We start from the raw sequence: 26,545 nt of genomic DNA on the forward strand, positions 1-26,545 counted from the left end.
GCTCGCCGCAGCAGGACATGTATATAGGGGAATCCTGTGGTGTGGGCTCCCAGCCCAGGTGCTGAGAATAGCAACTATTTTATACAGTATGGGAGGGCCTCTGCCCTGCTGTTTTTTTGATACACAGGTAGAAAGTGAATACCAGAGGGGGGCGGGGTGGGGGGGAGGCAGCTCAGTGGGGCTGCTGAAACTTTGGGGGAATGTGTGAACATGTATGCATGTGCGTATGCAAGGAGCACCCCTACCAAACTTCTTGAAACAAGATTCCTTCTGAAGTGCTTTCCTGGGTGAACCTAGAGAGGCATCTCCCCAAGAGACTTCAGTTAGGATCCCTTACTTTGTAGCTGTACCAATATCCTCCTAGTTCTTGACAAAACAGTTTCTAGTTGCTGAGTTCAAGACTAGGTAGGAAATGGGAATGCTCTTTGATTATTCAGTTCAGTTGTAATTCACCTTCCTGCTCAGCAGTGTGTCAGCCAAGAGGATACTGGGCAAACCTCCATGAACTTCAGCCCTTGCTAATGAGAGAATACCCTGGACTGTGCTAGTAGAAAATGCCTCACTTCAACTGCAACTGTGCAGTTCTCGTTCAAAATTTTGTGCTAGGATCCGTCTTTCTCTTTCTGCTGGGCAGTGCTTTTCTAGGTGCATAGACCCTCGTCCTGAGACCTTCTGCTCATGCATCTTTGATCCCTGAGGCTGGAATGGGGCTGGTAGAAAAATCCCCCATAATGATGTTTTGTTTTCTCTTAGTACCTACTTGGTGTAGGTGCCAAAATGGATTTGTATGTGGCAGTGGAGTGATGGCATGAACCTACAGCCCACTAGCTTTATTATTATTAAGCGAGTTTGAGAAAGTTTTATTCCTATGTCAGGGCAAGAACATAAAAACTAAAGCCCAAAGAAATTCCCTTAGGGCAAGATAATGTTTATAATAGCAAATTTAATTTTCAGAGGCTTCCCTACCCCCTACATATGCTCACTTGTCCATTGAATTGTGTCTTGTTTCTGACATGGATTGGGGGTGCTAGGTCTCAAGCAGGGGAACAAAGCTTATACCATTTGGAGGGGGGCATTTTAGGAGAGTAATTGCTATTTGTTTTTGGCACTAGAAAAGTCATCTTTTTCTGAAAGCTGTTTTTCTAGCTGTAGAGAACTTAACTGCCGTATCCTTATGTGTTCAGCCCAAGATCGCTTGCAGCAACAGTGGATGTCTGAGTTTTGTTTCTGTCTTGTGTTTTTATTATGGAAAAACAATGTTATGGGGGGAGGGAATGTATGTGGATTATGGTAATGGGAGGGAACTCTGGCCTTGTTTTCCTTAGAAGACTTGTTTAGTGTTTTATCAGATGTCTGTTGTAGTTGTAGATGGAAAAGCTTGTGAGAAAAATAAACACCACATGGAGCCTGTAAATGTTTTTTGCACAACCTGTAAAGCATTCTTGGAAGTGGCCAGTAAAAAGGGTTTACCATTTTAAAAAATGTAACTGTGTCATTGTTTACATCTGTAACTTTTTCCTCCCCTGTTCTCCTTACAACATTCTGGCAAAAAAAAAAAAAAATGTAGGCACAGTAGCGTCCAGTTTTAGAATAAATAACCATTTGGATTGGATTCCCTCTACTTTCTATGGCTGCATTGACTGGGGTGGAGTGTGTTATTGAGATGTTTGTATTATTTTTTGTCTGTGCTAGGGCTAAACTCAGCGTGGGCACTTTTGTTCATACCTCCATTTTAACCTTTGATCATTATCACTGTTCTGATTCTGGGACTTGAAACGAAGTCCTAGGCCCTGTTAATTAGGTTTTTTGCTCAAGGCTGGCATTCTGTCACTTGAGCCACAGCTCCACTTCTTTGCTAGTTCATTGGAAATAGTCTTACAGACTTTTCGTCCTTGATAGCTTTGAATGGTGATCAGATTTTAACCTTCTTGAGTAGCTAGGATTATAGACATGAGCCACTGGCATCTGGTTCCATTTGTTTAATATAATCATTTCTCAGGTTATACCAGGTACAACCAAGGATAGCCTTCCTCTCATTGCTAGGATTTTATTTATTTTTAGTCAGTGGTGGGACTTAAACTCTGGGCTTGGCCCCTGGGCATTGTCCCTGAGCCCTTCAGCTCAAGGCTACTACCCTACCCCTTGAGCCACAGCACCACTTCAGTTTTCTGGTGGTTAATTTTGGAGATAAGAGTCTCACGGACTTCAATGACTTTAGTGCCGGGCCTGGCTTTGAACCAGGATCCTCAGATACCAGCTTCCTGAGTAGCTAAGATTACAGGTGTGAGGCCACTGCGCTTGCAACAATCTCAGAAGGCTGAGATCTGAGGATCACAGTTAAAAGCTAGCCAGGGCATAAAAGTCTGTGAGACTCTTATCTCCAAATAACCACCAGAAAACCAGAAATGGCACAGTGGGTGGCAGCCTTGAACTGACAAGCTCAGGAACAGTGTCCAGGCCCAGAGTTGAAGCCCTACAGTTGACCAAAGAGTAAAAAAACATGACTTTAGCTGGGAATGTGTCTTAGTGGTAGAGTGCTTGTCTAGCATGCATGAAGCCCTGGGTTAGATTCCTCAAGTACCACATAAACAGAAAAAAAACATGTGGCACAGGGGCTCAAGTGGTAGAATTTTAACCTTGAGCAAAAGGTTCAGGGACAGGGCCGGGAGTTTGGCCTAGTGGTTAAAGTGCTTGCCTAGCATGCATGAAGACCCAGGTTCGATTCCTCGGTACCACATACATAGAAAAAAGACGGAAGTGGTAGAGCTCTAACCTTGAGAAAGTCCAAGGACAGTGGTCAGGCCCTGAGCTCAAGCCCAAGACTGGCAAAAAAAAAAAAAAAAAAAAGGTTCAGGGACAGTGCCCAGGCCCTGAGTTTAAGCCCAGGACTGGCAAAAAAATAAAATAAAATTCATGACTTTCACTCAGGAGGCTAAAATCAGAGGAATCACAGCTCACAAGCCCTGAAAGAATGTTCCTGAGACTTATTTCCAATTTATCACCAGAAAAGCTGGAAGTGAAGCTGTAGCTTGGCACTGTGCCCCGGCCTGTATTCCTAGCTACTCTGGCTACTCCTACAGATTCTTATCTCCAAATAACCACTAAAAAATCGGAAGTGGCGCTGTAGCTCAAGGGGTAGGGCGGTAGCCTAGAGCTTATTACCTCAGGGACAGTGCCCAGGCCCAAGGGGTAGGGTGGTAGCCTGGAGCTAAAGAAGTTCAGGCTCCATGACCTTCCCCCCCAAAAAAAGAGAAAATGAAAGGGTCAGGGACATGACACTGAAAATAAAAGTAAAAGTAGCCTGTTAGCAGTGACTCAGGAAGCTGAGATCTGAGGATGGCAGTTACAAGCCATCAAGTGTGAGACTTGAAATCCCACTTCATAACAAAATGCTGTTTTGTGTGTATGTCACTGCACATGCACACGTGCACAAGCCAGACATTGTGCTTTCCCTTAGCTTCATTTGCTCATTGATGGCACGCCACACTCTCTTCCATGCCTCCAGTCCTGCCTCCCCCCGCCCCCTCCCCGCCGCCCCGCCCCTCCCTTCTGGCTAATTGAAGTTTTGGACTTACCTGCTTAGGCTGACTTCAAACCACAATCATCAGAGTTAGTTAAGATTACTGGCATGAGCCACCAGCGCCTAGCAAGACTTTCTGATTTCTTAATTTGTGTGTGCTGGACCTGGGGGCTCACCATCTCTTAGCTTTTATGTTCAAGGCTGATACGGCAGCTGAGCTACACCCCCACTTTCAGGTATTTTTTTGTTTTTGTTTTGCCGGTCCTAGAGGTTGAACTCAAGGCCTGGGCACTGTCCATGAGCAATTTTTTGCTCAAAGCTAGCACTCTACAACTTGAGCCACAACGCCACTTCTAGCGCTTTTTCAGTTTATGTGGTACTGAGGAATTGGATGCAGGGTTTCATGCATGCTAGTCAAGCATGTGCCACTAATCCACATTCTCAGCCACTACTTCCAGGCTTTTTCCTGCCTGGTCTGGCTTCTCATTTCCTCTGATCTTCCTGATCTTCTGAGTAGCCAGGATTACAGGCCTGAGGACTTTTGCTTTTTGAGACAGGGTTTCTTCTCCCTCTCTTTTCCCCTCTCCCCTGCAACCAGGCTGGAAAAAAACTCATAATCTTCCTGCCTTCTGAATACTGGGAATTACAGGAGAAAGTCAGTGGTGAAATGAGAGTTGTAGACGTGATTTATGCAAGGCTCTAAATTCAAACCCATAACCACTACCAATCATAGAGGAGAAGAATGAAAAACCTAGGCTATCTCTTAACCATGCTGGGGTTTGGGCCAAAGGGTCTTACAAATAAATGCTAGGCAAGAACTCAACTACAGGTTAACACTCCCTCCAGTCCTAATCAGAATGGAAAATCAATATCCACCCCTCATTTTTTTTTGGGGGGGGGGGTAGTCTTAAGGCTTGAACTCTGGGCCTGGGAGCTGTTTCTGAACTCTTCAGACTCAAGGCTAGTGCCCTACCACTTGAGCCAAAGCGCCACTCCTGGTTTTCTGGTGAATTTTTTGAACTGTGATCCCCAGCTTTAAGCCTCCTGAGTAGCTAGAATTACAGGTGTAAGAAAAAGTGAACTTGGTCTGGGAGTTTGGCCTAGTGGTTAAAGTGCTTGCCTAGCATGCATGAAGACCCGGGTTCGATTCCTTGGTACCACATACATAGAAAAAAAGCCGGAAATGGTGCTGAGGCTCAAGTGGTAGAGCTCTAGCCTTGAGAAAGTCCAAGGACAGTGCTCAGGCCCTGAGCTCAAGCCCAGGACTGGCAAAAAAAAAAAAAAAAAAAAAAAAAATGAACTTTTAAAATGTAATGTCAGCTATATTTATCAAGAATTTTCTGATTTTTTTTTTTAACCAAGTATGAGCTGATGTGGAAATTTTCACTTACTGTTCTATAATATGTGCCCCACACTGATACAAATCACAGTGATAGGAAAAGAGTTCTTATTATCTGCTGTACCATACAATCTATTCATTAGGTGTTTGAGCCCTGGCTGTGTGTGAAGCATTGTCAGCATGCAAGGATCCTAACAGCTGATTCTCCCTGGGATCTCCACAAATCAAGAGCTAAGCATATTCCTGAACAGAAAGCGAGTTGTTCCCCTCCAAGTGCTTGCTTATCCAGTTTCTTCATCTTTAGAATGAAGAAAATTAATGAGATGACCTCTAGGACTTACTTGGGCTCACAGCTTCCACCAACAGTGCAGTGCTGGTATTCCTGAATGTATTCCAAGTTAGCTGGGAATCCCTGTAGCGCACAAATAACATGCTCAGGCTAATTAAGTTCCGTTGTTAGCAGTGCACCTTTATTCCTTTGATTTCTTTTTTCTTTTGCCAGTCTTGGGGCTTGAACTCGGGAGCCCGGGCACTGTCCTTGGGCTTTTCTCAAGGCTAGCGCTCTAGGGCTTGAGTCCAAAGCATCACTTCTGGTTTTTTTTCTGTGTATGTGGTACCTATGAGTCAAGCCCAGAGCTTCATGCATGCTAGGCAAGCACTCTACCACTAGGCCATGCTCCTGGCCCCTCCTTTGATTTTTTTAATCTAGTCTTCTCCCTCTACTCTCCCTCTTTGGGAAGGTATGGGAAAGCCGGGGGTAACAGGGCTGTAACCCAAATATGCCCAGGCCACCCCTGGCAGTCAGTCAGTCCTAAGTATATGCAGACACGGGATGAGGGCCTCAGCTTTTCTAGGGAATGGCGTTCAGTCACCTCTTGCTCCTGTAGAAGCAGCCAACTAGGGTTGGCCCACTGGCACTTACGTTTACCCTGGGTAGGAAACGGGGTCCAGGAGGCGACTGGGCTCCCAGGATCCGGTTGCCTGGCGGAAGGCCGCTGGACCCTGCACGGGGCAGCTGCGCAGCAGACGTGGTGGACACACCGCCGGCCCCAGGACCCTGGCTTGTAGCCGCCCCGTGGGCCCTGGGTGCCGCCACGGGAGGACCTGGGCGCGGGAGGGAGCAGCCATTTCGAGACCAGAGGAGTACGGACAGGCCCATCTCGGCAGCGTGGAGCGTCTGGGGGACGCCATTTTATGAGCAGATCCGTACGGTGGCGGCGGCCGGGGGGGCGGCCATCTTGGAGCGGCGGCGGCGGCGGGCGCGGCCATCTTAGGCACCAGCCTCCCCCTGCAGCCGCGCCCCGCCCCGCGGGCTCCGGCTCCGGAGTCGGCCCTGCCCGCGCCCGGTGACGGCCCGCCCCGCCCCGGCCCTCGCCGGGGCCCCTACCTGGCGGCGTCTGTGTGGCTCTGCGCCACCCGCCCCGGGCCGCCCGCCCCGCGGAGCGCCCGGCGTCCGGTGGCCCCCGGGCATGGCCAGCCTCCCGCCCGGCGCCGCTGCCCCCCAAGAACGCTGAGCCCGGAGCCGCCCGCGGAGGTCGGGAGACTTTATTCCGCAAATGGCCTCCCCCGCCCCTCTCCCAGGTGAGCCGGGAGCCGGCCCGGCCCGTCCCCCTCCCGAGTGCCGGGGCGCCGGGGAGACGTGGCGAAGGGGGTCTGTGCTTCCGATGATGTCACAGGGCTGGGAAGGGGCTCGGGGAGCCTCCGGGGGCCCCGCAGTGACCGGCCCGCGGGGAGGACCGGGCGGAGGCCGGCGCGGCTCAGAGGAGGGCGCAGAAGAACTTCTTCTCCCGGAAGGGGTTCTCCGAAGTGGGCACCGGAGTGATGAGGGGGTCCTCACAGGCGTGGGCATCACAGTAAGTCATCAGGTCTGCGGCCGCCTTGGACACCTGGGGCGCAGCGGGCAGCGGGCGTTAGCCGGAGCCGCCCCGCCGCGGGTCTGGGGCCAGCTCCTGGCCGGGCCTCCGACCGCGGCCGTGCGCCTCTCCCCAGGGCGCACTGCCCAGCAAAGCCTATGAATCGGTGGAGCCAGGGTCCCACCCACCTTTATCCGACACAGGCTGGCCTCAATCTTAAGCTGCTCCACCATCTTGCGGGCTTGCCCAATACTCATGGTGCTGTTGACGGGGGTCTCCCCTTTCATCCTGGGAGAAAAGAGAGACACAGCTCAACACGGTCTCTAGGCTCCACCGTCACCAACCTTTACAAGGCTGGGTGCTGCCTTCCTATCCCCACCCTCCTTTTACAGGCCTGTCCCAAGTAAATGCTCTCCAAATTCCCCCACAGTCTGGACCTCAGGACATCAAAGCTATACAAAGGGTTTTCCAGCTTTTTCAGCCCTTCACGCTATCAGCGGTGAAAGATTCAGCCACAAAGTGCCCAACCCTGATGAGATCACCGCACCCCCGCTTGTCCCCTAAAACGCCAGTGGGAGAGAAACAATGACTCCCTTACTCACCTGAAGCCACAGGCAGCAGCAACGGCAGCCTCCTTGGGATATGGGGTCAGTGAGGGGCACCAAACCCTGCCTCGGATGGGTACTCTACCCTGCGGGCAATTGCAGCTGAAGATGTCTGTAGCACAAACAGTTGTGATAGAAGGCCAGAGGTCAGACCAGAGGTCCGCAGGTTTGGGGTGGGGAGTGGATGATCTCTGCAGTTCAAGCACTGCCCAGATGGCTGGTACCTGAAGGATGAAGGATGTTGGAAGGAGCTGCTCGATCCTGGAGCATACCAACTGCTTGGCCAGTGGGGGAGCCTGGCTGCTGCCTGCATCCCCTGTGCACACCCCCACTGTCACTGTCTCTCTCCCTGCCCCTCCCCCATTGCAGACGTCTGGGCTAGAGGCCCCCCTCCAAGTAACTGTGGCCGGAAGCAGACTCCCCCCCTTAAAGGAAGGTGGTCTAGGCCTGTGACAGTCTCTGCAGTAGCTTACACTGGCTGCGGGGGGGACCCTGCTCATTGGAAAATCTGACATCAGCTGGGCATTCGCCCCCCTCTTCCCTTTCTCCCTCTGCCCTGACACAGCATTTTGGCATCTGAATCTTCATTTCTCTGAGTGACCCTCCACTCCCCATATGCAGGAAAATGTGATGCGCACAGGTGATCCGCTGCTAGAACCCCCACATTCTAGCCAAAAGTGATTGGAGTGGGAGATCCAGGGGCAGCGGAGGGAATCGTCAGAAAGATATCTAAAGACATGACGGACCAAAAAGGAGAAACTGGAGGAAAAGAGGAATGCGGGGACCAGATCAAAGGACCGGACAAGGATGAGGTAAGGCTTGTATAGGAATCAGTGGAAATATTTTGAGAATCAGTGTGCTTCCGAGGATGGATTGTAGGGGTGACAAGCTGTGAGGGGATAGCGACGTAAAATTATTCGTATGTTTTGAGTAGATTACATCTTAACACTCGCAACCCCATCCAAGAAGACATACACAACACTGGCCTTGCCTTCTGTAGTACCTTATCTGAGTGCAATTAGAGGATGCCACTGATAGAGTGCTAGTTGTTCTACAGGGGTTCTGAGGGAAATGGAATCCACTTAGGGTCATGCAGCGGCTGACATGCAGCTTTGTAAACAGCGGACAGCAAGGCCATCTGCACAACGCGTGCTGCAAGGTTCAGGCAGAATAGGTCATTCTCTGGATGAATCCTCCCCTCCTTGGACGCCAACAGGTCTCAGGAGCTGTGCTTGCTACAGATTAGGGTCCCCTTCACCATTACCACCACCACCCCCGTCGTCACCCCCCAACGCCCCCACCCTGCCTCGGCTCCAGGGGTTACAAGGAGGCCTCAGGACATATTTTAGGGCCGGGTGGGAGGCACCTTTTCCCGGTAGTCATGGTAACCAAGGTTGGGACTTGGGGCGCGCGAGGAGGCGGGGCGCTGCACCCAGGGGCCCCGCCCCGGGATCGGATCGGACCCGCCCTCGAGAGGCCCCGCCCCCAGGCTGCGGCATCCGGACGGGGCGGGGCAGCCGGACGGGGCGGGGCAGCCGGACGGGGCGGAGCTCCTCGGGGCTCCTCCGCGGCAGCCGGAAATCCCTCTCCGGGTTGCCCCGGCAGCCGCGAGGCTGGTGAGTCTGCGGAGCTGCGGCCTCTGGCCGGGCTGGTGTCCATGGTGGCGCGTCGACGGCCGGGGGTCCTCGGGCGCTGAGCCCGCTGGCCTGCGGGAGGGCACCGGCGGGCGGCAGCCATGGACTGCCGGGCGTCCTGCGAACCTGAGGCGCGGCCCTCCGGGCGTTTATGGCCCTGAGGCGAAGGGGAGAAGCTTGGGAGACGTTGGCGAGGGTGACTGCTCGGAGGCTGCTGGCTTCCCGGTCGGCTGTGCTGCCTCAGGCAAGGCGCGCAGCCTCTCTGGGCCGCCGCGTGAGGGAGCTGGGAGGAGCTCCTCGTGTGAGGGGAGCCTGGGGGTGGTTTGCCCCTGCCTCGACGGCCGAACTGGCAGAGAAGCGCTGTCACTGGGAAAAAAAGTCCTGCGGAATCATGGCTTTGCTTTGTCCGGCTATCTCTTGCTCCTCAAGCTTTGCTTTTCTTTTCTTTTTTTATCTTCAGCTGCCCTTTTCTTTTTTCCAGGAACCTCCGTCTGCCTCATCCCATGGCCAGGGGTGGCGTCCATGTGGCAGAGCAGCAGCTAAGAACTCAAGACCTGAACCTGGGGCCAGACCCCTTCCTCCCCCCGCCATGGTCAATGACCCACCAGTCCCTGCCGTACTGTGGGCCCAGGAAGTGGGCCACGTGTTGGCAGGCCGTGCCCGCAGGCTGCTGCTGCAGTTTGGGGTGCTCTTCTGCACCATCCTCCTCCTGCTATGGGTGTCTGTGTTCCTCTATGGCTCCTTCTATTATTCCTACATGCCAACAGTTAGCCACCTCAGCCCCGTGCATTTCTACTACAGGTGAGAGTTACTGGAAGCCTTTTGGAGTTCTTCAGTCCTCCTGTTTACAGCGGAGGAAAGATGAGCCCGTTCTGCTGACAGGGCTAAGCTTCTCCACCCAAGGCTGCAGCAGGTCTAGACTTGGGATGTACAGGTCCTACCTCTATCTCTATCGCTGAATTCTGCTTAAAAAATGAGGGGCCAGGAGTTTGGTCTAGTGGTAGAGTGTTTGCCTAGCATGCACAAAGACCTGGTTTGATTCCTTGGTACCACATACATGGAAAAAGCCAGAAGTAGTGCTGTGGCTCAAGTGGTAGAGCTCTCTAGCCTTGAGAAAGTCCAAGGACAGTGCTTAGGCTCTGAGTTCAAGTTCCAGGACTGGCAAAAAAAAAAAAAGAAAGCAAAGGGTGATAATGACCGAAAAGCATTACACTTATAATCTGACTTGTGGAATCATACAACTACGTAATAAAATAATAACATAATGAAATAGAAAGAGGCTAACTGCTAGTGGCTCACACCTGTAATTACAGGAGGCTAAGATCTGAGGGTCACAATTTTCAAAGCCAGCCTGGGTAGAAAAGTCTGTAAGACTTGTTTCCAATAAACTACCAAAAAGCTACAAGTGGAACTGTGGCTCAAGTGTTAGAGCACTAACCTTGAGCAAAAAAAACACAAGGAGAGCACACAGGCCATGAGTTTAAGCCCCAGGACCAGCACGAAAACAAATCAAAATTCCTTTTTCCTCTCTGAATCCATAATCATGAATTGTAGTTTCTAAGATAGATCTTGAACTTTTAGGAGACATGGATCTTATGAAACCTTTAATCCATCCTCTCATGAAAGTGCCTGCATGCCCAGGCATGCTGCAGGCCCACATACTTCATACAGTTTTGCTACTAGTTTAAGGGGTTTCATGAGCTTCAAAAAAATTTGCCTTTAGATCCCTTTAGAGGAATTTTTTTGTTTTTTTTTTCTTCAAAGCAGCCACAAATTCGATCTATTGGATATAACATAGTTTAGAAACATTGTGTTCATAAATCCCTATTTAAAAATAGAAAGTACAGGAAGGAAAGCATTCTGGCATCTTAAATCTCCAGTCCACAAGCCGGGTGCAGCCCAGTGGCTCACGCCCATAATCCTAGCTAGGCTGAGATCTGAGGATCACGGTTCAAAGCCAGCCCGGGCACAAAACGACAGGAAACTCTTATCTCCAATTAACCTCTAGAAAATGGGAAGTGGGGCTTGGCTCAAGGGTAAGGCAGTAGCCTTAAGCTGAAGAGCTCAGGCATAGTGCCCAGGCCAAGTTCAAGCCCCATGACTCCCTCCCAAAAAAAATTAAAAAAAAAAAAATCTCCTGACCACATCTGTTCTCTGTAACAGAAAAAAATAGGATAGAGGCCAGGGAAGTGTGAGGAAAGATCGTCAAGGTAAACTGTGTAACTCAGCAGAGGATCATTGCCCTCTTCTCATTTAGGACTGACTGCGATTCCTCCACCACCTCGCTCTGCTCCTTCCCTGTTGCCAATGTCTCATTGGCTAAGAGTGGACGTGATCGGGTGAGTATGCAAACTAGAGAAAAGTTTGATGAGATAGGAAGACTTGAGAAAGACAGGAAGAGCAAGCATTGAATAATAGAGACAAGAAGCAGGGCTCTAAATGGAAGGCAAGCTCAAGAAAAATTAGGATCTCAGTTACTTCAGTATTTGAATCTTTCTACAAGAGCTGGGAAATCTGATTAGTTTCAGAATGGTCAAGAAAGTATAATGTGTTGTAAAGTTCAGTGAACACACCAACTATTTAATTGCAATAGTGTGGCATGCACCCTAGAGTTTTAAAAGCTTGCACAGAAAATTATGGCTGGGGGCCAGGAGTGTAGCCTAGTGATAGCGTGCTCAGCTAGCATGCACGAAGCCCTGGGTTCGATTCCTTAGTACCACATACACACAAAAAGCCAGAAGTGGAGCTGTGGCTCAAGTGGCAAAGCACTAGCCTTAAGAAAAAAAAAGAAAGAAGAAAATTATGGCTGGTAATGTGGCGTAGTGGTAGAGTGCTTGCCTAGCATGGATGAAGACCTAAATTCAATTCCTCAGTACCACATAAACAAAAAAAGCCAGAAGTGGCACTGTGGCTCAAGTGGTAGAGTGTTACCCTTAAGCAAAAGAGGCTCAGGGACAGTGCCTAGGCCCTGAGTTCAAGCCCCAGGACTGGCAAAAAAAAAAAAAAATTATGAAGTGTTTGGAAAATATGTATAACCTGTATTACAAAGGGTACCGTGCCAGAGGACTGGCCAGATGCCAGTGTGACCTGAACAAATGTGGAAACCCTCGTGAATGTCCATGGACTCCTCCTTCTATATTTGTTAAGCTGATTGAGGCTCTGATTAAAGCATGGGATCCCTGAACTTAAAAAGTACTGTCTGGTGGGTGCCAGTGGCTCATGCCAGTAATTCTAGCTACTCAGGAGACTGAGATCTGAGGATCACTGTTGAAAGGCAGTCAGGGAAGAGAACACTGTCCTCTTCAGTCCAAGGCTACCTGCCCTACCCCTTGAGCCACACAGCGTGCCACTTGATTTTTTTTTTTTTTTTTTGCCAGTGCTAGGGCTTGAACTCAGGTCCTGATTACTGTCCTTGGGCTTTCAGAAGGCTAGAACTCTACCACTGGAGCCACAGCACCATTTCCTGCTTTTTCTGTGTATATGGTACTGAGGAATTGAACCTGGGTCTTCCTGTACATTAGACAAGCACTCTTATCACTAGGCCAAACTCCCAGACCCTGCCTGTGAGATTTTTTTCTCCAACTAACCGCCAGAAAACTGGAAGTGGCACTGTGGCTCAAAGTGGTAGAATGCTAGTCTTGACCAAAAAGAGCTCAGGGACAGTGCCTGAGCTCTAAGTTCAAACCCTATGTCCAACAACAAAAAGTAGCACATGCCCGAGTGTGTGTGTGTGTGTGTGTGTGTGTGTGTGTGTGTGTGTGTGTGTTCTATTCCTGGGGCTTGAACTCAGGGTCTGGGTGCTGTCCCTTACCTTTTCTGCTCAAGGCTGGTTCTGTATCAGTTGAGCCACAGCTCTACTTTCAACTTTTTGGCAGTGAACTGGAGATAAAGAGACTCCAGACTTTCCTGCCCCAGTTGGCACAGTCAAGTAAGGAGGCTGGGATCTGATAATTATGATTCAAAGCCAGCCTGGTCAGACAGATCTTTGAGATTTATATCTCCAGTTAACCACCAGCTTAAGTGGTAAAGCACCAACCCCTAGTAAAAAAGCTGAGACAGGCCAGGAGCATGGCCTAGTGGTAGAGTGCTCATCTAGCATACACAAAGCCCTGGGTTCAATTTCTTGGTACGACATACACAAAAAAAGCCGAAAGTGGTACTAGCTTGAATTCAGGGCCTGAGCACTGTCCTTGGGCTTTCTCAAAGCTAGTGCTCTACTGCTTGAACCACAGCACCACTTCCCGCCTTTTGTGTGTATGTGGTACTGAGGAATCGAACCCAGAACTTCATGCATGCTAGTCAAGCACTCTACCTAGACTAGGCCATGCTCCCAATCCCCTTCCTTCCTTCCTTCCATCCTTCCTGCCTTCCTTCCTTCCTTCCCCCCTTCCTTCCCCCCTTTCTTCCCCCCTTCCTTCCTTCCCTCTCTTCCTTTATGTATGTCAGTCATGGTACTTGGACACGTCCTGAGCTCTTCAGCTCAAGGCTACTGCCCTACCCCTTTGAGCCTCATGAGCACCACTTCTGTTTTTTTTTTTTTTTGCCAGTCATGGGCTTGAGCTCAGGGCCCGAGCACTGTCCTTGGACTTTCTCAAGGCTAGAGCTCTACCACTTGAGCCTCAGCATCACTTTCGGCTTTTTTTATGTATGTGGTACCAAGGAATCGAACCCGGGTCTTCGTGCATGCTAGGCAAGCACTCTACCACTAGGTCAAACTCCCGGCCCCACTTCTGTAATTTTAGTGGTTAATTGGAGTCTCAAGGCCTTGGGCCGGGAGTTTGGCCTAGTGGTAGAGTGCTTGCGTAGCATGCATGAAGACCCGGGGTTCGATTCCTCGGTACCACATACATAGCAAAAAGCCTGAAGTGGTGCTGAGGCTCAAGTGGTAGAGTGCTAGCCTTGAGAAAGTCCAAAGACAGTGCTCAAGCCCTGAGCCCAAGCCCAGGACTGGCAAAAAAAAAAAAAAAAAAAAGAGTCTCAAGGTCTTTAGTGCCCCAGCTGGCTTTGAATCTTGATCCTCAGATCTCAGCCTTCTGAGTAGCTAGGATTACAGGCAAGAGTCACTGCGCCTGGCTCCTCAGCTTTTTTATTCTGATGCTCTACCCCTTGAATTATATACTTCTAGCCTTTTTGGTGGTTAATGGGACTCTCACACAAACTTTTCTGCCTGGGCTGGCTTCATGCCAAAAATGTCATTCTCAGCCTTGTGAGTAGTATTATAGGTCTGAGTGATGATCACCTAACCAATTCACCACCGTAAGGTATACAGTTCTGTCATTTTTGATATATTCACAATTGTACAACCATAACCCACCATCAATTTTAGGACATTTTCATTACCACCACCCCTAAAAAAACATGCTTGCATGCTTGTTAGCCCCCCCCCACACACACACACACACACACTTCTCTGCAATCTGTAGGTAGAAAACTAGCCACTAGGCCAGGAGCATGGCCTAGTGATAGAGTGCTTGCCTAGCATGCATGAAGACCCGGTTCAGTTCCTACATATGTAGAAGAACGCTAGAAGTGGTGCTGTGGCTCAAGTGGTAGATAGAACCTTGAGAAAGCCCAAGGACAGTGCTCAGACCCTGACTTCAAGCCCCAGGACTGACAAAAAAAAGAAAGAAAGAAAGAAAACTACCCTTTTTTGATTTTCCAAAACTTAGTGAAGCACCTGGGATACAATCATCTGGCCTCCATTGGAGAAGGGGTTAGGAATCCCGTAAAATCTTTTTTTCTTTTTCTTTTTAAACCAAGAGATAGTTCAGCTGGTGTTAGTGGTTCAGATCTATAATCCTACTGAGCCTCTTGCTCAAAGCTAGTGCTCTGACACTTGAGGCTGAGGTCTGAGGATCATGGTTCAAAGCCATGATCAACTAAAAGGTAGAAATGGAGCTGTGGTTGAAGTTGTAGAATACCAATTTTGAGCACAAAGGCTCAGGGGCAGCACTTAGGCCCTGAGTTTGAGCCTAAAGACATACATAAAAGCTAGGCCTGAGGGCTCAGGCTATAATTCTGTCTATTGGGGAAACTTGAGATCTGAACCTTATGGTTCAAATCAGCCTGGCTAGAAAGTTTGTGAGACTCATATCGCCCATGAATTACCAAAGAGCCACAAGTAGAACTGTGGCTCAAGTAGTGGACTGGCAGCCTTGAGTGAAAACCAGAGGCAACACCTGAGGCCCTGAATTCAAGCCCTAGTACAGGCACAAAAATGAATAATAACTAATCCCCTTTTGGTTAAACCAGAAGTTTGGCCAAGCGGTGGCTCACGCCTATAATCCTAGCCACTCTGGATGCTGAGATCTGAGGATCATGGTTCAAAGCCAGCCCAGTCAGGCAAGTCTCTGAGACTTAACTCTAATGAATCAGCAGAAAAGCAGAAATAGCACTGTAGTTCAAAGTTATGATAGAGTGCAAGCCTTGAGCAATAGAGCTCAGGGACAGTGCCTAGGCATTGAGTCCAAGCCCTATGACCACCTCCACCAGCAACAAAATGAAATGATCCGGAGAAATTTAAAATAAAACTAACTTTCTTTTTTGGTGGGTCTTGGGACTTAAGCTCAGGGCCTGGGTACTGTCTTTGAGCTCTTCAGATCAAGGCTACTGACATACCCCTGGAGCCATAGCCCCACTTTGTTTTCCAGTGATTAATTGGATATAAGAGTCTCGAGTTCTTTAGTGCCCAGGCTGATTTTGAACCATGATCCTCAGATCTCAGCCTCCTGTGTAGCTAGGATTACAGGCATGAGCCATCGCACCGGCTTAAATTTTAACTTCTTGAGCCAGACATGGAGGTTCATACCTTTAATCCTAGCTACTCTGGCACTGACCAATAAGAATCATGATTCAATCATGGTTCATGCCAGCCCAGGCAGGAGAGTCCATGAGACTCATCTCCAATTATCCACTGAAAAGCCAGAGATGAGGCTGTAGTTCAAAGGGGTAGAGCACTAGTCTTGAGCAAAAAAACTTAGGTTAGCCCTTAGGTCAAGCCCCAGTATTGGCACAGAAAGAAAACAAAAAATCTCTGGAGGTGGAGCTCGGTGAAGAAGTATTTCCACTGTGAATCTCAGTTCTAACAACAGAACCTAGAGTAGGAACTTGAGCCTAATACACACCTAAGTCCTAGCTATTTTGGAAGAACAAGAGACAGCTAACAGGAAAGACCAACAAAAAAGCAACAAGACAATCTAGGAGATGTGCGATTTTACCAGAGCTGGCTTGGGAGGCAGAGCTCTGTGGGCAGTTGATTAATTAACCATGTAAGTGAGGGCAGGCTGGGTCCAGGGGGAGGGCCTCGCCGGCACATAGGCGAGAATTACAGATGGCCCAGTTGGCAACAGCATAGTTCACTTTGAGGAAAAAAATAAATAAAAAAAAGGAATAGAGCATGTCTCAGAACAGAGTAGCTAGTAAGATGTGGATGGGAGCCATCAGAAGGGGGCAGCACATGCACCTTCTGGTGGTGAGCAGTGAGAGGGCCTGGATGCTGTCCCTGGGGGTTGTGGGCTGAGTAGTTGGAGCTGGCACAGCACAGTTTTGAAAACCTTTGAAACGAAATGGTGGCTACCTTTGGCAGGTGCTGATGTATGGACAGCCTTATCGTGTAACCTTAGAGCTTGAGCTGCCAGAGTCCCCTGTGAATCAAGATTTGGGCATGTTCTTGGTCACTGTTTCATGCTACACCCGAGGTGGCCGCGTCATCTCCACTTCTTCACGCTCGGTAAGTGTTTGTGGCCATGGTGGGAAGCCGGGGAGAATTACTGCCAAAGTCAGAGCATCAGAGAAAGGTTTCGGGAGAAGAAATCCCTGGTTCTGAGGTCAGGGGCCAGTCCAGAGAGATGAAGAGGAATCCTCTCCCCAAACCACAAGCATTTTCCCTGATATCTGATTAGCATGTTCATGTGGGAGTAGAGGCTGAATAGTCCAGCTGCTCTCAGCAGCGAAAGGTCAGCTAGGCATGATGGTGAAGGTATATCAATCCCAAACCTGGGACATGGATCATGAGTTTGAGGCCAGCCTGACTTAGCAAGACTTTGTTTTCAAACGAGAACAAACAGGTTTAATAGTCACAGTGTCTCATAGGAGGACTGAGTACACACACACACACACACACACACACACACACACACACACACACTAATGGCTCACACTTGTCACCTAGATAATTAAGAGGCTGCTACCTGGGGCTGAGAGTTTGACCTAGTGGTAGAGTGCTTGCCTAGCATGCACGAAGACCCAAGTTTGATTCCATAGTACCACATACATAGAAAAGCCAGAAGTGGTGTTGTGGCTCAAGTGGTAGAGCCCTTGCTCTGAACTCAGTGCCCAGGCTGAATTCAAGCCCCAGGAGTGGCCAGAGAGAGAGAGAGAGAGGCTGATACCTGACGATCATGGTTCAAAGCCAGCCTGGCAAAACAATCCATGAGAGTCTTCAGTTGACCACTCCCAAAAAACTGAAGTGGAGCTGTGTCTCAAAGTGGCAGAGCATTGGAAGTGGTGCTGTGGCTCAAGGGTAGGGCGGGTGGTAGCCTTGAGCTGAAGAACTCAGGGACAACACCCAGGCCCGGAGTTCAAGCACCATGACCTACAAACAAACAAAGTGGTTGAGCACTAGCCTTGAGCAAAAAGGCTCAGGGACAGCACACAGGACTTGAGTTAAGGGGCTGGGAATTTTGCCTAGTGGTAGAGTGCTTGCCTAGCATGCACAAAGACCCAGGTTCGATTCCTTGGTACCACATACACAGAAAAAGCCAGAAGTGGTATTGTGGCTCAAGTGGTAGAACTCTAGCCTTGAGAAAACCCAAGGACAGTGCTCAGGCCCTGAGTTCAAGCCCCAGGACTGGAAAAAAAAAAAAAAAGGCCTTGACTCTTGAGTTCAAAGCTAACCAAAAAAAAAAAAAAAGAAAAGAAAAGAAAGAATGAACAAATGTGGTAGGATGGAGTCTGAGGGATAGGGAATGAAGATGAGAAAAGGGCCCTTGGCTGGTGTTCAGAGGTGGGTCAGTTGAAACCTGGGATACTTGTCCCCAACCTTTTCCTCCTGGCCCTGGTAGGTGATGCTGCATTATCGCTCTGACCTGCTCAAGATGCTTGACACGCTGGTCTTCTCCAGCCTCCTGCTGTTCGGCTTTGCAGAGCAGAAGCAGCTGCTAGAAGTAGAGTTGTATGCGGACTATAGAGAGAACTCGGTAAGTGAGGTGAAGGCGTGAAGAAGAGACAGTGTCCCTGTTGGCTCGGTGGGTGTGGGGGGGAGTGATAGAGACTGGGAGCGGGCCTCTGATCAGGCTGATAAGATTGGCAGCAGTGGGATGGATTTGATACATAGAAAAAAAAAAAAAGCTGAAAGTAGTGCTGTGGTAGAGCCCTAGCCTTGAGAAAACCCAGGAGCCAGCGCTCAGGCTCTTGAGCTCAAGCCCCAGGACTGGCAAAAAGAAAAAGAAAATTGGCAGCAGTAGGATGCCAGCCCAGCACAGCTCTTGCTTCCTCCACCCTGCAGTATGTGCCTACCACGGGAGCGATTATCGAGATCCACAGCAAGCGCATCCAGATGTATGGCGCCTACCTCCGCATCCACGCCCACTTCACTGGGCTCAGGTGAGCCCTGAAGGGAGCCATGAGGTTCCGTGACCTGGAACTCAGCAGCTCTCCTGGGGGCTGTCCTTAAATGAAGAGGATCTTGGGCAGAGGTAACAAGTTAATCCCCCACCAGCATGGCCAACAGTTCTCTATGCTGCCTGCAGTCTGCACACTGACTTCCTAAGGAACCTTTTTTATTTTGGAAGGGTGGAGGTGTGCATACTTGGGCTTGAGCTCAGCGTCTCACGTCTGGCCCTCTTCCACTTCAGTCATGCCTCCACTTGTAGCTTTTGCTGGTTGATTAGAGATAAGTGTCAAGGATTTGGCTGCCCAGGCTGGCCGCTAGATGTTGACCCTCAGCTCTCTGCCTCCTGAGTCGGTAGGATTTAACAGGCATAAGCCACTAGCACCTGGCAGCTGAGGAACTTTTTAAAACTGTCATGCAAGATGGTACATACCTGTTATCTTAGCACCCAGGCAGGAGAATCAGATTTCAAGGTCAGCCTGGGCAAGTAGTGAGTTGAAGCCAGTCTAATTATAGAAAAGATACTATGACTCAAATTAAAAAAAAAAAAAATCAGTCTGCTAGAGGGGTTGGCTCAGCAGCAGAGTGCTTACCTAGCCCTGGGTAAGAAGAAGGAAAGGATTGGAAGAAAAGAAGGAGGGATGGAGGGAAGGAAAAACCACTTGAACCAGGTATGGTTCTAAGTAACTGTAGTCTCAGCTTCTTGGGAGGCCTAGTGATCAGGAGATTTACTTGTTCTCAGAAGTTTGAGGCCAACCTGGGCAACATAACATTAGATCCCAGAGTAGGAACATTAGATCCCAGAGCTCAATTGGAAAAACACTAATCAATGAGTGAAAGCAGGTACCAAGTTTGAGTCCTGGTCTCAGACCAAAAAGAAAAGAAAAAAGTAACATTACATTCTCCTTCACGAATACAATAGAGGACTTATAAAATCTGTCTGATTCATGGTCTTAGGGTTAGGGTGACTCCAGAGACCAGAGACAGCCTTAGAACCTGGGTTGGGTGACAGGGTCTGGTATCTCAATGGTAGATGGGGAGTGGCGCTGTGGCTCAAGGGATAGGGTGGTAGCCTTGAGCAGAAGAGCTCAAGGACAACACCCAGGCCCAGAGTTCAAGTCCCACGACTGACAAAAAAAAAAATGGTGGACGGGGAACATGAAGGCCAAATCCAGCTCTAAGCCAAACTCACTAGTTCTGTCTGGGGAATGAGAAGGCTGGGTCCTGCCTAGTATCTAACTACAGTTTGATTCCTCTCCCTTGTCTGGCTTCAGGTACCTGCTGTACAACTTCCCCATGACCTGCGCCTTCGTGGGCGTCGCCAGCAACTTCACCTTCCTCAGCGTCATCATGCTGTTCAGCTACATGCAGTGGGTGTGGGGGGGCATCTGGCCCCGGCACCGCTTCCCTTCACAGGTTGGAAGGGGCAGGAACCCCGTTTTTCTTCCCCACATGATCTTTCTTTGCGGGTGGGCCAGGGATATGTTGGGGCGTAGGGAGCAAGGGGCCCTGATCTCTGGAGAAGGAATTCCCATCCTTGCTGCTCAATTGTTTCTCCCTGCCACAGACCAGCATGAGGAAAAGGGAGAGTTCACGCAGGGAAGCCCAACGTCGCATTTCTACCAATCAGCCAGGTAAAAGGATTGCCTGGGTGGTGGATGAGGCACGAGAGGCCACCTACCTCTCTCTAGTAAGAGGTGAAGGCCATTATACTGAGTTCAGAGTTGGGGAAAAGGCTCAAGAAGGTAGAGTTGGAGCTGCCCGCCCTCCACAGCCACCAACCCCCGGCCTCTGTTTCTTGCTTTGGAGGCTCGGGGACTGAAGGCACTCAGGAAGAATCCACTCAGCAGTCAGATCTGACAGAGGATGGTGAGGGGCCTGATGACCCCTCGGGGACAGGTAGGGTACAGTCCCTCCTTCCTGGCTCCTCTGCTCCGCTTACCTACTCCCCACCCCACCCCGTCCCCAGTGGGTCTCACCCAGATGTTCCCCACTCTGTCACAGAGGGCCCACTGTCTGAGGAGGAGAAGCCAGATCAGCAGCCCCTGAGTGGAGAGGAGGAGCTGGAGCCTGAGGCCAGTGATGGTGAGGCAGTGATGGTGGGCAGCTGAGGTGGGGGCAGTGATGGTGAGGGCAGTGATGGTGAGGGCAGTGATGGTGGGCAGCTGAGGTGGGGGCAGGACCTTGTGGGAATCTAGTAGCTTATTTGGGATTTTGTTGTTGTGTTTTGTTTTTCCTTTTCTGGCCCAGGCTCAGGCTCCTGGGAAGATGCAGCCCTGCTGACTGACACCAACGTGACTGCTGCCTCTGCCTCCGCCTCCACTCCTGCTCTGGCCCCAGAGACACTGGGTACCTCCGAGGCTTCTGCGGGCGGCCTTCGGCAGCGCCCCACCTGCTCCAGTTCTTGAGGAAAAGTGGGCAGATTCTCACATTCCAGCACTTTTCCACCAACCCCCTTTTCTCCTGTGTTTCCCCTCAATAAACTATTTTATGCCAGCTGCTTCCCTGACTCAGGAGTGGATTTTGGGTGATTTGCAAACCTCGGATTCCCCAGGCACCTCCCTCCCTCCCCCTTAGGGGAAGTTACCTGGTCAGGGATTGCCTATGGGACAGCCTCCAGACCCAGGCTGGCAGTGCGGGACGTTGTTTTTGTGTTTGCTCTGGGTTAAGACAGGGTCATACTGTGCAGCCCTGGCTGGCCTCTAACTCACCATGTGACCGAATGGCTTTGGATATGCAGACCTGCTCCTACCCTTCTGCCTCACGAGAGCTGGGATCCTATGGTTTGCCCGCATGCACGGCCTGCTGCTTTAAACACATCTGTTTCCAACCATAAGCCTAGGAAGTTCAAGGAGAGAAAATGATCTGGGCTCCCAGAAAGCTTCCAGCTCCATCCATGTGACTTGTCTCCCTCAGGGGAGGGACAGGGCAGGGCTGGCCTGGAGAGCCAGGATCCTACATCCTAGCCTTTACACCCCTCCCTTTCTCTGTCCATTGGGAGGCAGAAGACAGGAAATGACTGCTGTAAATGTGTGATTTTTTTTTTTAAACCAAAACCATATTTTATAACTCAGGCTTCATGTTGTTCACAGCTATTTTCCTGCTTCAGCCATGAAACTCCACTCCCCAAGTCATCACACGATTCAGCCTTTGGGTTCTCAGTTTCTGGCTGCTTTCCACACTTCACTCCTGTCAGAACCCAGGCATCCTGGCTTCCAGCTGAAACCACTGCATGTGGCTTCCCCCATTCCTGGCCTCATGACTCAGGCCCTGTGAGGGGACCAGCCCTCTTGGCACTCACCAGGGAAGGGGCTAGGTGGTGACATCAGGGTATAAAAGCTTTCAGCCAAAACTGAACTGAAATTGAAGATACAACCTGACAGTACGACCTGTGATCCTCGGGACACCTCCGCTGATACCAGCAATATTTGGTGGTGGACTACCCACTGGTGAGGGGGTGCTGTGGGCCTGAGGAGAAGCAGGGGACTGCTTTGATGAGATTTGCATGAGATACAGGTGGCGAATAAGGATTCCAGGTTTCTTCTCTCTCTGTTCTCCTTTGTCAATTCTCTTTCTGGGATTTTGCTTGTGCGATAAGGTTTGTTTGCTAAGATCTTTCTTGGAGGGGCAGCTGGAAATGCTACCTTTTCCTCCCCCCCCCCCCGCCACCCCACCCTGGGCTGAGTAACTCTTTTCTTCCTCATCTTTTGGCCAGCCCTTTGTTTATTCATTAGCGATTTCGAGCATATTTGCACACTTCTGGCCACGCATCTCAGGAGTCAGACTGGATTTCGTTTCTGTGTGTGTACGCGCATGTGCATACGCCACCAATTCTAAGGCTTATCCTCAGCTCCTCAGCTCGCACATGGCCTTTTCCGCTCAAGGTTGGAACTTGGTACACAGCTCCACTTCCAGTTTTGTTTTGTTTTTTTTTAGTTGGAGGTAAGCATCTCACTTTTCTATTTGGGCTGGCTTCAAAACTCAATCCTCAGGGATGGGAATGTGGCTTAGTGGTAGAGTACATGCATGAAGTGAAAACAAAAAGAAAAAAAAAAATCTCAGGCGGGGACCAGTGGCAAACACCTGTAATCCTAGCTATTCAGGAGGCTGGGGTCTGAGGATCTCAGTTGGAAGCCAGCTCAGGAAGGAAAGTCCGTAAGGCTTTTTATTTATTTATTTATTTTTGCTGTTGGGTGTGGGGCTTGAACTCAGGGCCTAGACTCTGTCCCAGAGCCTGTTTTGCTCAAAGCTAGTGCTCTGACACTTGAGTCACAGCACCATTTCTGGTTTTTGATTTTTAGCTGGCTTTGTACTGTGATCCACAGATCTCAGCCTCCTGAGTAGCTAGGATTACAGGCTTGAGCCACCAGCACCCAACCCATAAGACAGTCTCCAATTAATCTTTAATTAATCACCAGAAAACTGGAAGTGGTACTGCGGCTCCAGCCTTGAGTGAAAAAGCTCAGGGACAACACCCATGATTAAAAATCAAAACAGGCTAAGAGTTTAGCCTAGTGGTAGAGTGCTCGCCTAGCATGCATGAAAACTGGGATTCAACTCCTCAGTACCACATACATAGAAAAAGCTGGAGGCGGGGCCGGGAGTTTGGCCTAGTGGTTAAAGTGCTTGCCTAGCATGCATGAAGACCCAGGTTCGATTCCTCGGTACCACATACATAGAAAAAAGCCGGAAGTGGTGCTGAGGCTCAAGTGGTAGAGCTCTAGCCTTGAGAAAGTCCAAGGACAGTGCTCAGGCCCTGAGCTCAAGCCCAGGACTGGCAAAAAAAAAAAAAAAAAGAAAGAAAGAAAAAGCTGGAGGCTGGAGTTTGGCCTAGTGGTAGAGAGCTTGCCTAGCATGCACAAATACCCGGGTTCAATTCCTCAGTACCACAATAAAAAAAAAGCTAGAAGTGGTGCTGTGGCTCAAGTGATAGAGCTCTAGCCTTAAGAAAACCCAAGAACAATGCTCTGGCCCTGAGTTCAAGCCCCAGTACTGGCAAAACAAACAAAAACTCAATCCTCAGATTTCACTCTCCTAAGTTCAGAGAGTTACAAGCATAAGTTACCAGCTTGTGTGTGTGTGTGTGTGTGTGTGTGTGTGTGTGTGTGTGTGTGTGTCCTGTGGCTTGAACTCTGGGCCTGGGTGTTGTCCCTGAGCTCTTTAGCGCAAGGCTATTCCCCTCCTCCTGGCACTACAGTGCCATATCCCGTTTTCTAGTGGTTTATTGGAGATGGGTCTCATGGACTAATTTATTGCTCAGGCTAGCTTTTAACTGAGATCCTCTGATCTCAGCCTCCTGAGTAGTTAGGATTACAGGTATGAGCCACTGCACCAGGCTTTACCAGTTTGGTTTTTTGTAAATGAGTGTCTCATTCTCACCTCTTTCCTCCTGGTGGTTTGTTTGTTTTGCCAGCCCTGGAGCTTGAACTCAGGGCTGCACATTGTCCATTTGAGCCACAGCACCACTTTGTGCTTTTTCCGTGTACCAAGGAATCGAACCCAGGCCTTTGTGTATGCTAGGCAAGCACTCTACCAGTAGTCCACCCTCCTGGCTCCTTTCTTCTTTCAGTCTTGGTCTGTAATCATGTTTCCCTGTCCTTCGAGGATCTGTTCCAGAAGGCAAGGGGCCTAGAAGGCAGGACCGACATCTTTGACCTCTTCACCCCTTCCCTTCCAGACTCCATGCACCACTCGCCTTGCTTTCTGTGGCTTCTGGCCATGGCCTTCACGTTGGTTCCCAGAGCTCAGCCTTTGACCCCTCCAGGCTTGGAGGAGGGCGAAGAAGATGAAACAGTGGGCACGCCACTGCTGGCCCTCCCCTGTGACTACGACCGATGCCGCCACCTGCAGGTGCCCTGCCATGAGCTGCAGAGTGCTGGGCCAGTGGCCTGCCTGTGCCCAGGCATCTCTAGCCCTGCCCAGCGGCCTGACCCACCACGCTTGGGAGAGGTTCGTGTTGTGGCCGAGGAGGGCCGAGCTGTGGTCCACTGGTGTGCGCCGTCCTCCCCAGTTCACTACTACTTGCTGCTGCTTCGGGAAGGCGCTGGGGCACCACAGAAGGGGTCCCCGTTCAACGCAACAGTCCGAAGAGCAGAAGTGAAGGGACTGGTCCCTGGGGCCACTTATGTCATCTGTGTGGTGGCTGTGAACGAGGCTGGGGAGAGCCAGGTCCCCGAGGCAGGTGAAGATGGCCAGAAGAGTGGGGCCTTCCCGGCCTTTGGGCCCTGTGGCAAGCTCACTGTGCCACCCAGGCCCGCCACCCTGGTCCATGCCGCGGTCGGGATAGGCACAGCTTTGGCCCTCCTGAGCTTTGCTGCCCTGTTCTGGCACTTCTGTCTACGTGAACGGTGGGGCTGTCCCCACCGCCCCGCTTCAGGGACTGTCTGATGGGACTCTGGGGACCACCCCTCCTAGAGCAGTGAACCCTTCCTTGGGCAGGAGTGCCAGGACTTGTGGACACATGATGACCAAATAGAGCCAGGTCCAGACCATGGGACCACCCATGAAATGTCAGGGCTGAGAGTTAGTTAATGCCACAACTTGTCATTTTGTTCAGGGTTGAGGACTAGGAAGAAATAAAATGTTCTCTCTAAAAGGTGAGATCATGAATGATTTAGGCTTTGTCAGTTTGGAAGGATAACATCAAGAACATTTTGTAGGTATTGATATAGCCATTTAAAATATAGTCGTGAACATGGAAAAACTGAGCTGGGTTCTGGAGGGTCAGGCCTGTCATTCCAGCTATCAGGAGGCTGAGATTTGAGGATTGCTGTTGGAAGCCAGTCCAGGCAGGAAAGTCTGTGAGACTCTCATCTCCCATTAAGCACTAACAAATCAAAAGTAGAGCTGTGGCTCAAGTGGTGGAACACCAGCCTTGAGCGAAAAAACTTAAAGACTAAGGTGCAGAGTTCAAGCTCCATTACCAGCACAAGAAAACAACAAAAAAGTAAAAACTGGTGTTAGCTCACGTTTAGAAATCAAGTACCTTGAAAGGGGTTCTGTTATTGTGAGTGGCTTCCTTGGGAGTGTGTGTGTGTGTGCCTGTTGGACCTGGGAGGTGTCTCAGCATTTTTTGCTCAAGGCTAGTGCTGTACTATTTGGGCCACAGCTCCAGTTCATTTTTTTTGCTGGTTAGTTGAAGATCAGAGTTTCATGGACTTTCCTGCCACAGCTGGCTTTTACCCTCAGATCTCAACCTCCTGAGTAGGTAGGATGACAGGATTGAACCACCAGCACTTGGCTTAGTGTTCCTTTTAGTTAAAGCAAAACTAACATCAACACCTAGGAATTCCCATTCCCAGGTGTTGTATATCCAGTGTGATAACATTAAAGGAAATTTAAAAGGTCTTTTGATTGCGTGTGTGTGTGTGTGTGTATATATATATATATATATATATATATATATATATACACATATATATAGTTGTTGTTTTGCTAGTTTTGGGGGCTTACCCTCAGGGTCTGGGCACTGTCCTCGAGCTTTCTCAGGGCTAGCACTCTACCACTTAACCCATAGTGCCACTTCCAGCTTTTTCTGTTTATGTGGCACTGGGGCATCAAACCCAGGGCTCCATGCATGCTAGGTAAGCACCCTACCACTAGACCACCTCAGTTTTTGAGTGGTAAATTGGTGATAACTCTCTTGGGGACTTTTCTGCCCAGACTGACTTTCAACCAGGATCCTCAGATCTCAGCCTCCTGAATAGCTAATACCACAGGTATGAGCTGTCAGAGCCCCGCATGAGACGCTCCAGTGAACTACTAAAAAAATAAATGAATGAAATGAAAATCTGGCCGTGGAGCTGTGGCTCAAGTGGCAGAGCGCTGTATTTGAGCAGAAACGCTGAGGGAGAGCGCAGTTCTAGCCCGAGGACGGAACACACACAAAACAACACAACACCAGCGCCTCGAGGTTGGGCTTGGTGACACGTGTCTGTAAGGATGGGGTGGGAGCTGGTGACATTCTGCAGTAATATCTGTCATC

At 49.9% G+C, this 26,545-nt stretch overlaps 3 protein-coding genes across 5 annotated transcripts; 2 read left to right on the top strand and 1 right to left on the bottom strand.

The window, feature by feature from the left end:
- The first annotated feature begins 6,318 nt into the window (after positions 1-6,318).
- Positions 6,319-21,070, top strand: Bscl2 (BSCL2 lipid droplet biogenesis associated, seipin). 3 transcript variants are annotated; one of them, XM_090347511.1, is made up of 12 exons: positions 6,319-6,440; positions 7,939-8,129; positions 9,433-9,752; positions 11,209-11,290; positions 16,537-16,680; positions 18,014-18,148; positions 18,457-18,554; positions 19,836-19,977; positions 20,129-20,195; positions 20,371-20,460; positions 20,566-20,646; positions 20,812-21,070. In XM_090347511.1, the coding sequence occupies exons 2-12, from the start codon at positions 8,055-8,057 to the stop codon at positions 20,967-20,969; spliced, it is 1,392 nt and encodes a 463-aa protein (XP_090203637.1). In that variant the 5' UTR covers positions 6,319-6,440; positions 7,939-8,054; the 3' UTR covers positions 20,970-21,070. The 3 variants fall into 3 exon arrangements, with proteins under 3 accessions (XP_090203637.1, XP_090203636.1, XP_090203638.1); XM_090347510.1 differs by lacking the exon at positions 6,319-6,440 and adding an exon at positions 6,620-6,712; XM_090347512.1 differs by lacking the exons at positions 6,319-6,440; positions 7,939-8,129 and adding an exon at positions 8,834-8,933.
- Positions 6,390-7,625, bottom strand: Gng3 (G protein subunit gamma 3). Its single transcript, XM_090347513.1, has 3 exons — positions 7,315-7,625; positions 6,901-7,000; positions 6,390-6,745 (listed from the first exon to the last, which is right to left on the bottom strand). The coding sequence occupies exons 2-3, from the start codon at positions 6,997-6,999 to the stop codon at positions 6,617-6,619; spliced, it is 228 nt and encodes a 75-aa protein (XP_090203639.1). The 5' UTR covers position 7,000; positions 7,315-7,625; the 3' UTR covers positions 6,390-6,616.
- Positions 21,071-24,243: 3,173 nt separating the features above from the next.
- On the top strand, positions 24,244-25,109 carry Lrrn4cl (LRRN4 C-terminal like). Its single transcript, XM_090348677.1, has one exon. It carries the CDS (start codon positions 24,244-24,246, stop codon positions 24,946-24,948), a length of 705 nt encoding a protein of 234 aa, XP_090204803.1. The 3' UTR covers positions 24,949-25,109.
- Positions 25,110-26,545: the final 1,436 nt, after the last annotated feature.

Source organism: Megascapheus bottae, chromosome 16 (genome assembly GCF_031878675.1).
Source record: "Megascapheus bottae isolate mThoBot1 chromosome 16, mThoBot2.hap1, whole genome shotgun sequence".
Classification (NCBI taxonomy): domain Eukaryota; kingdom Metazoa; phylum Chordata; class Mammalia; order Rodentia; family Geomyidae; genus Megascapheus; species Megascapheus bottae.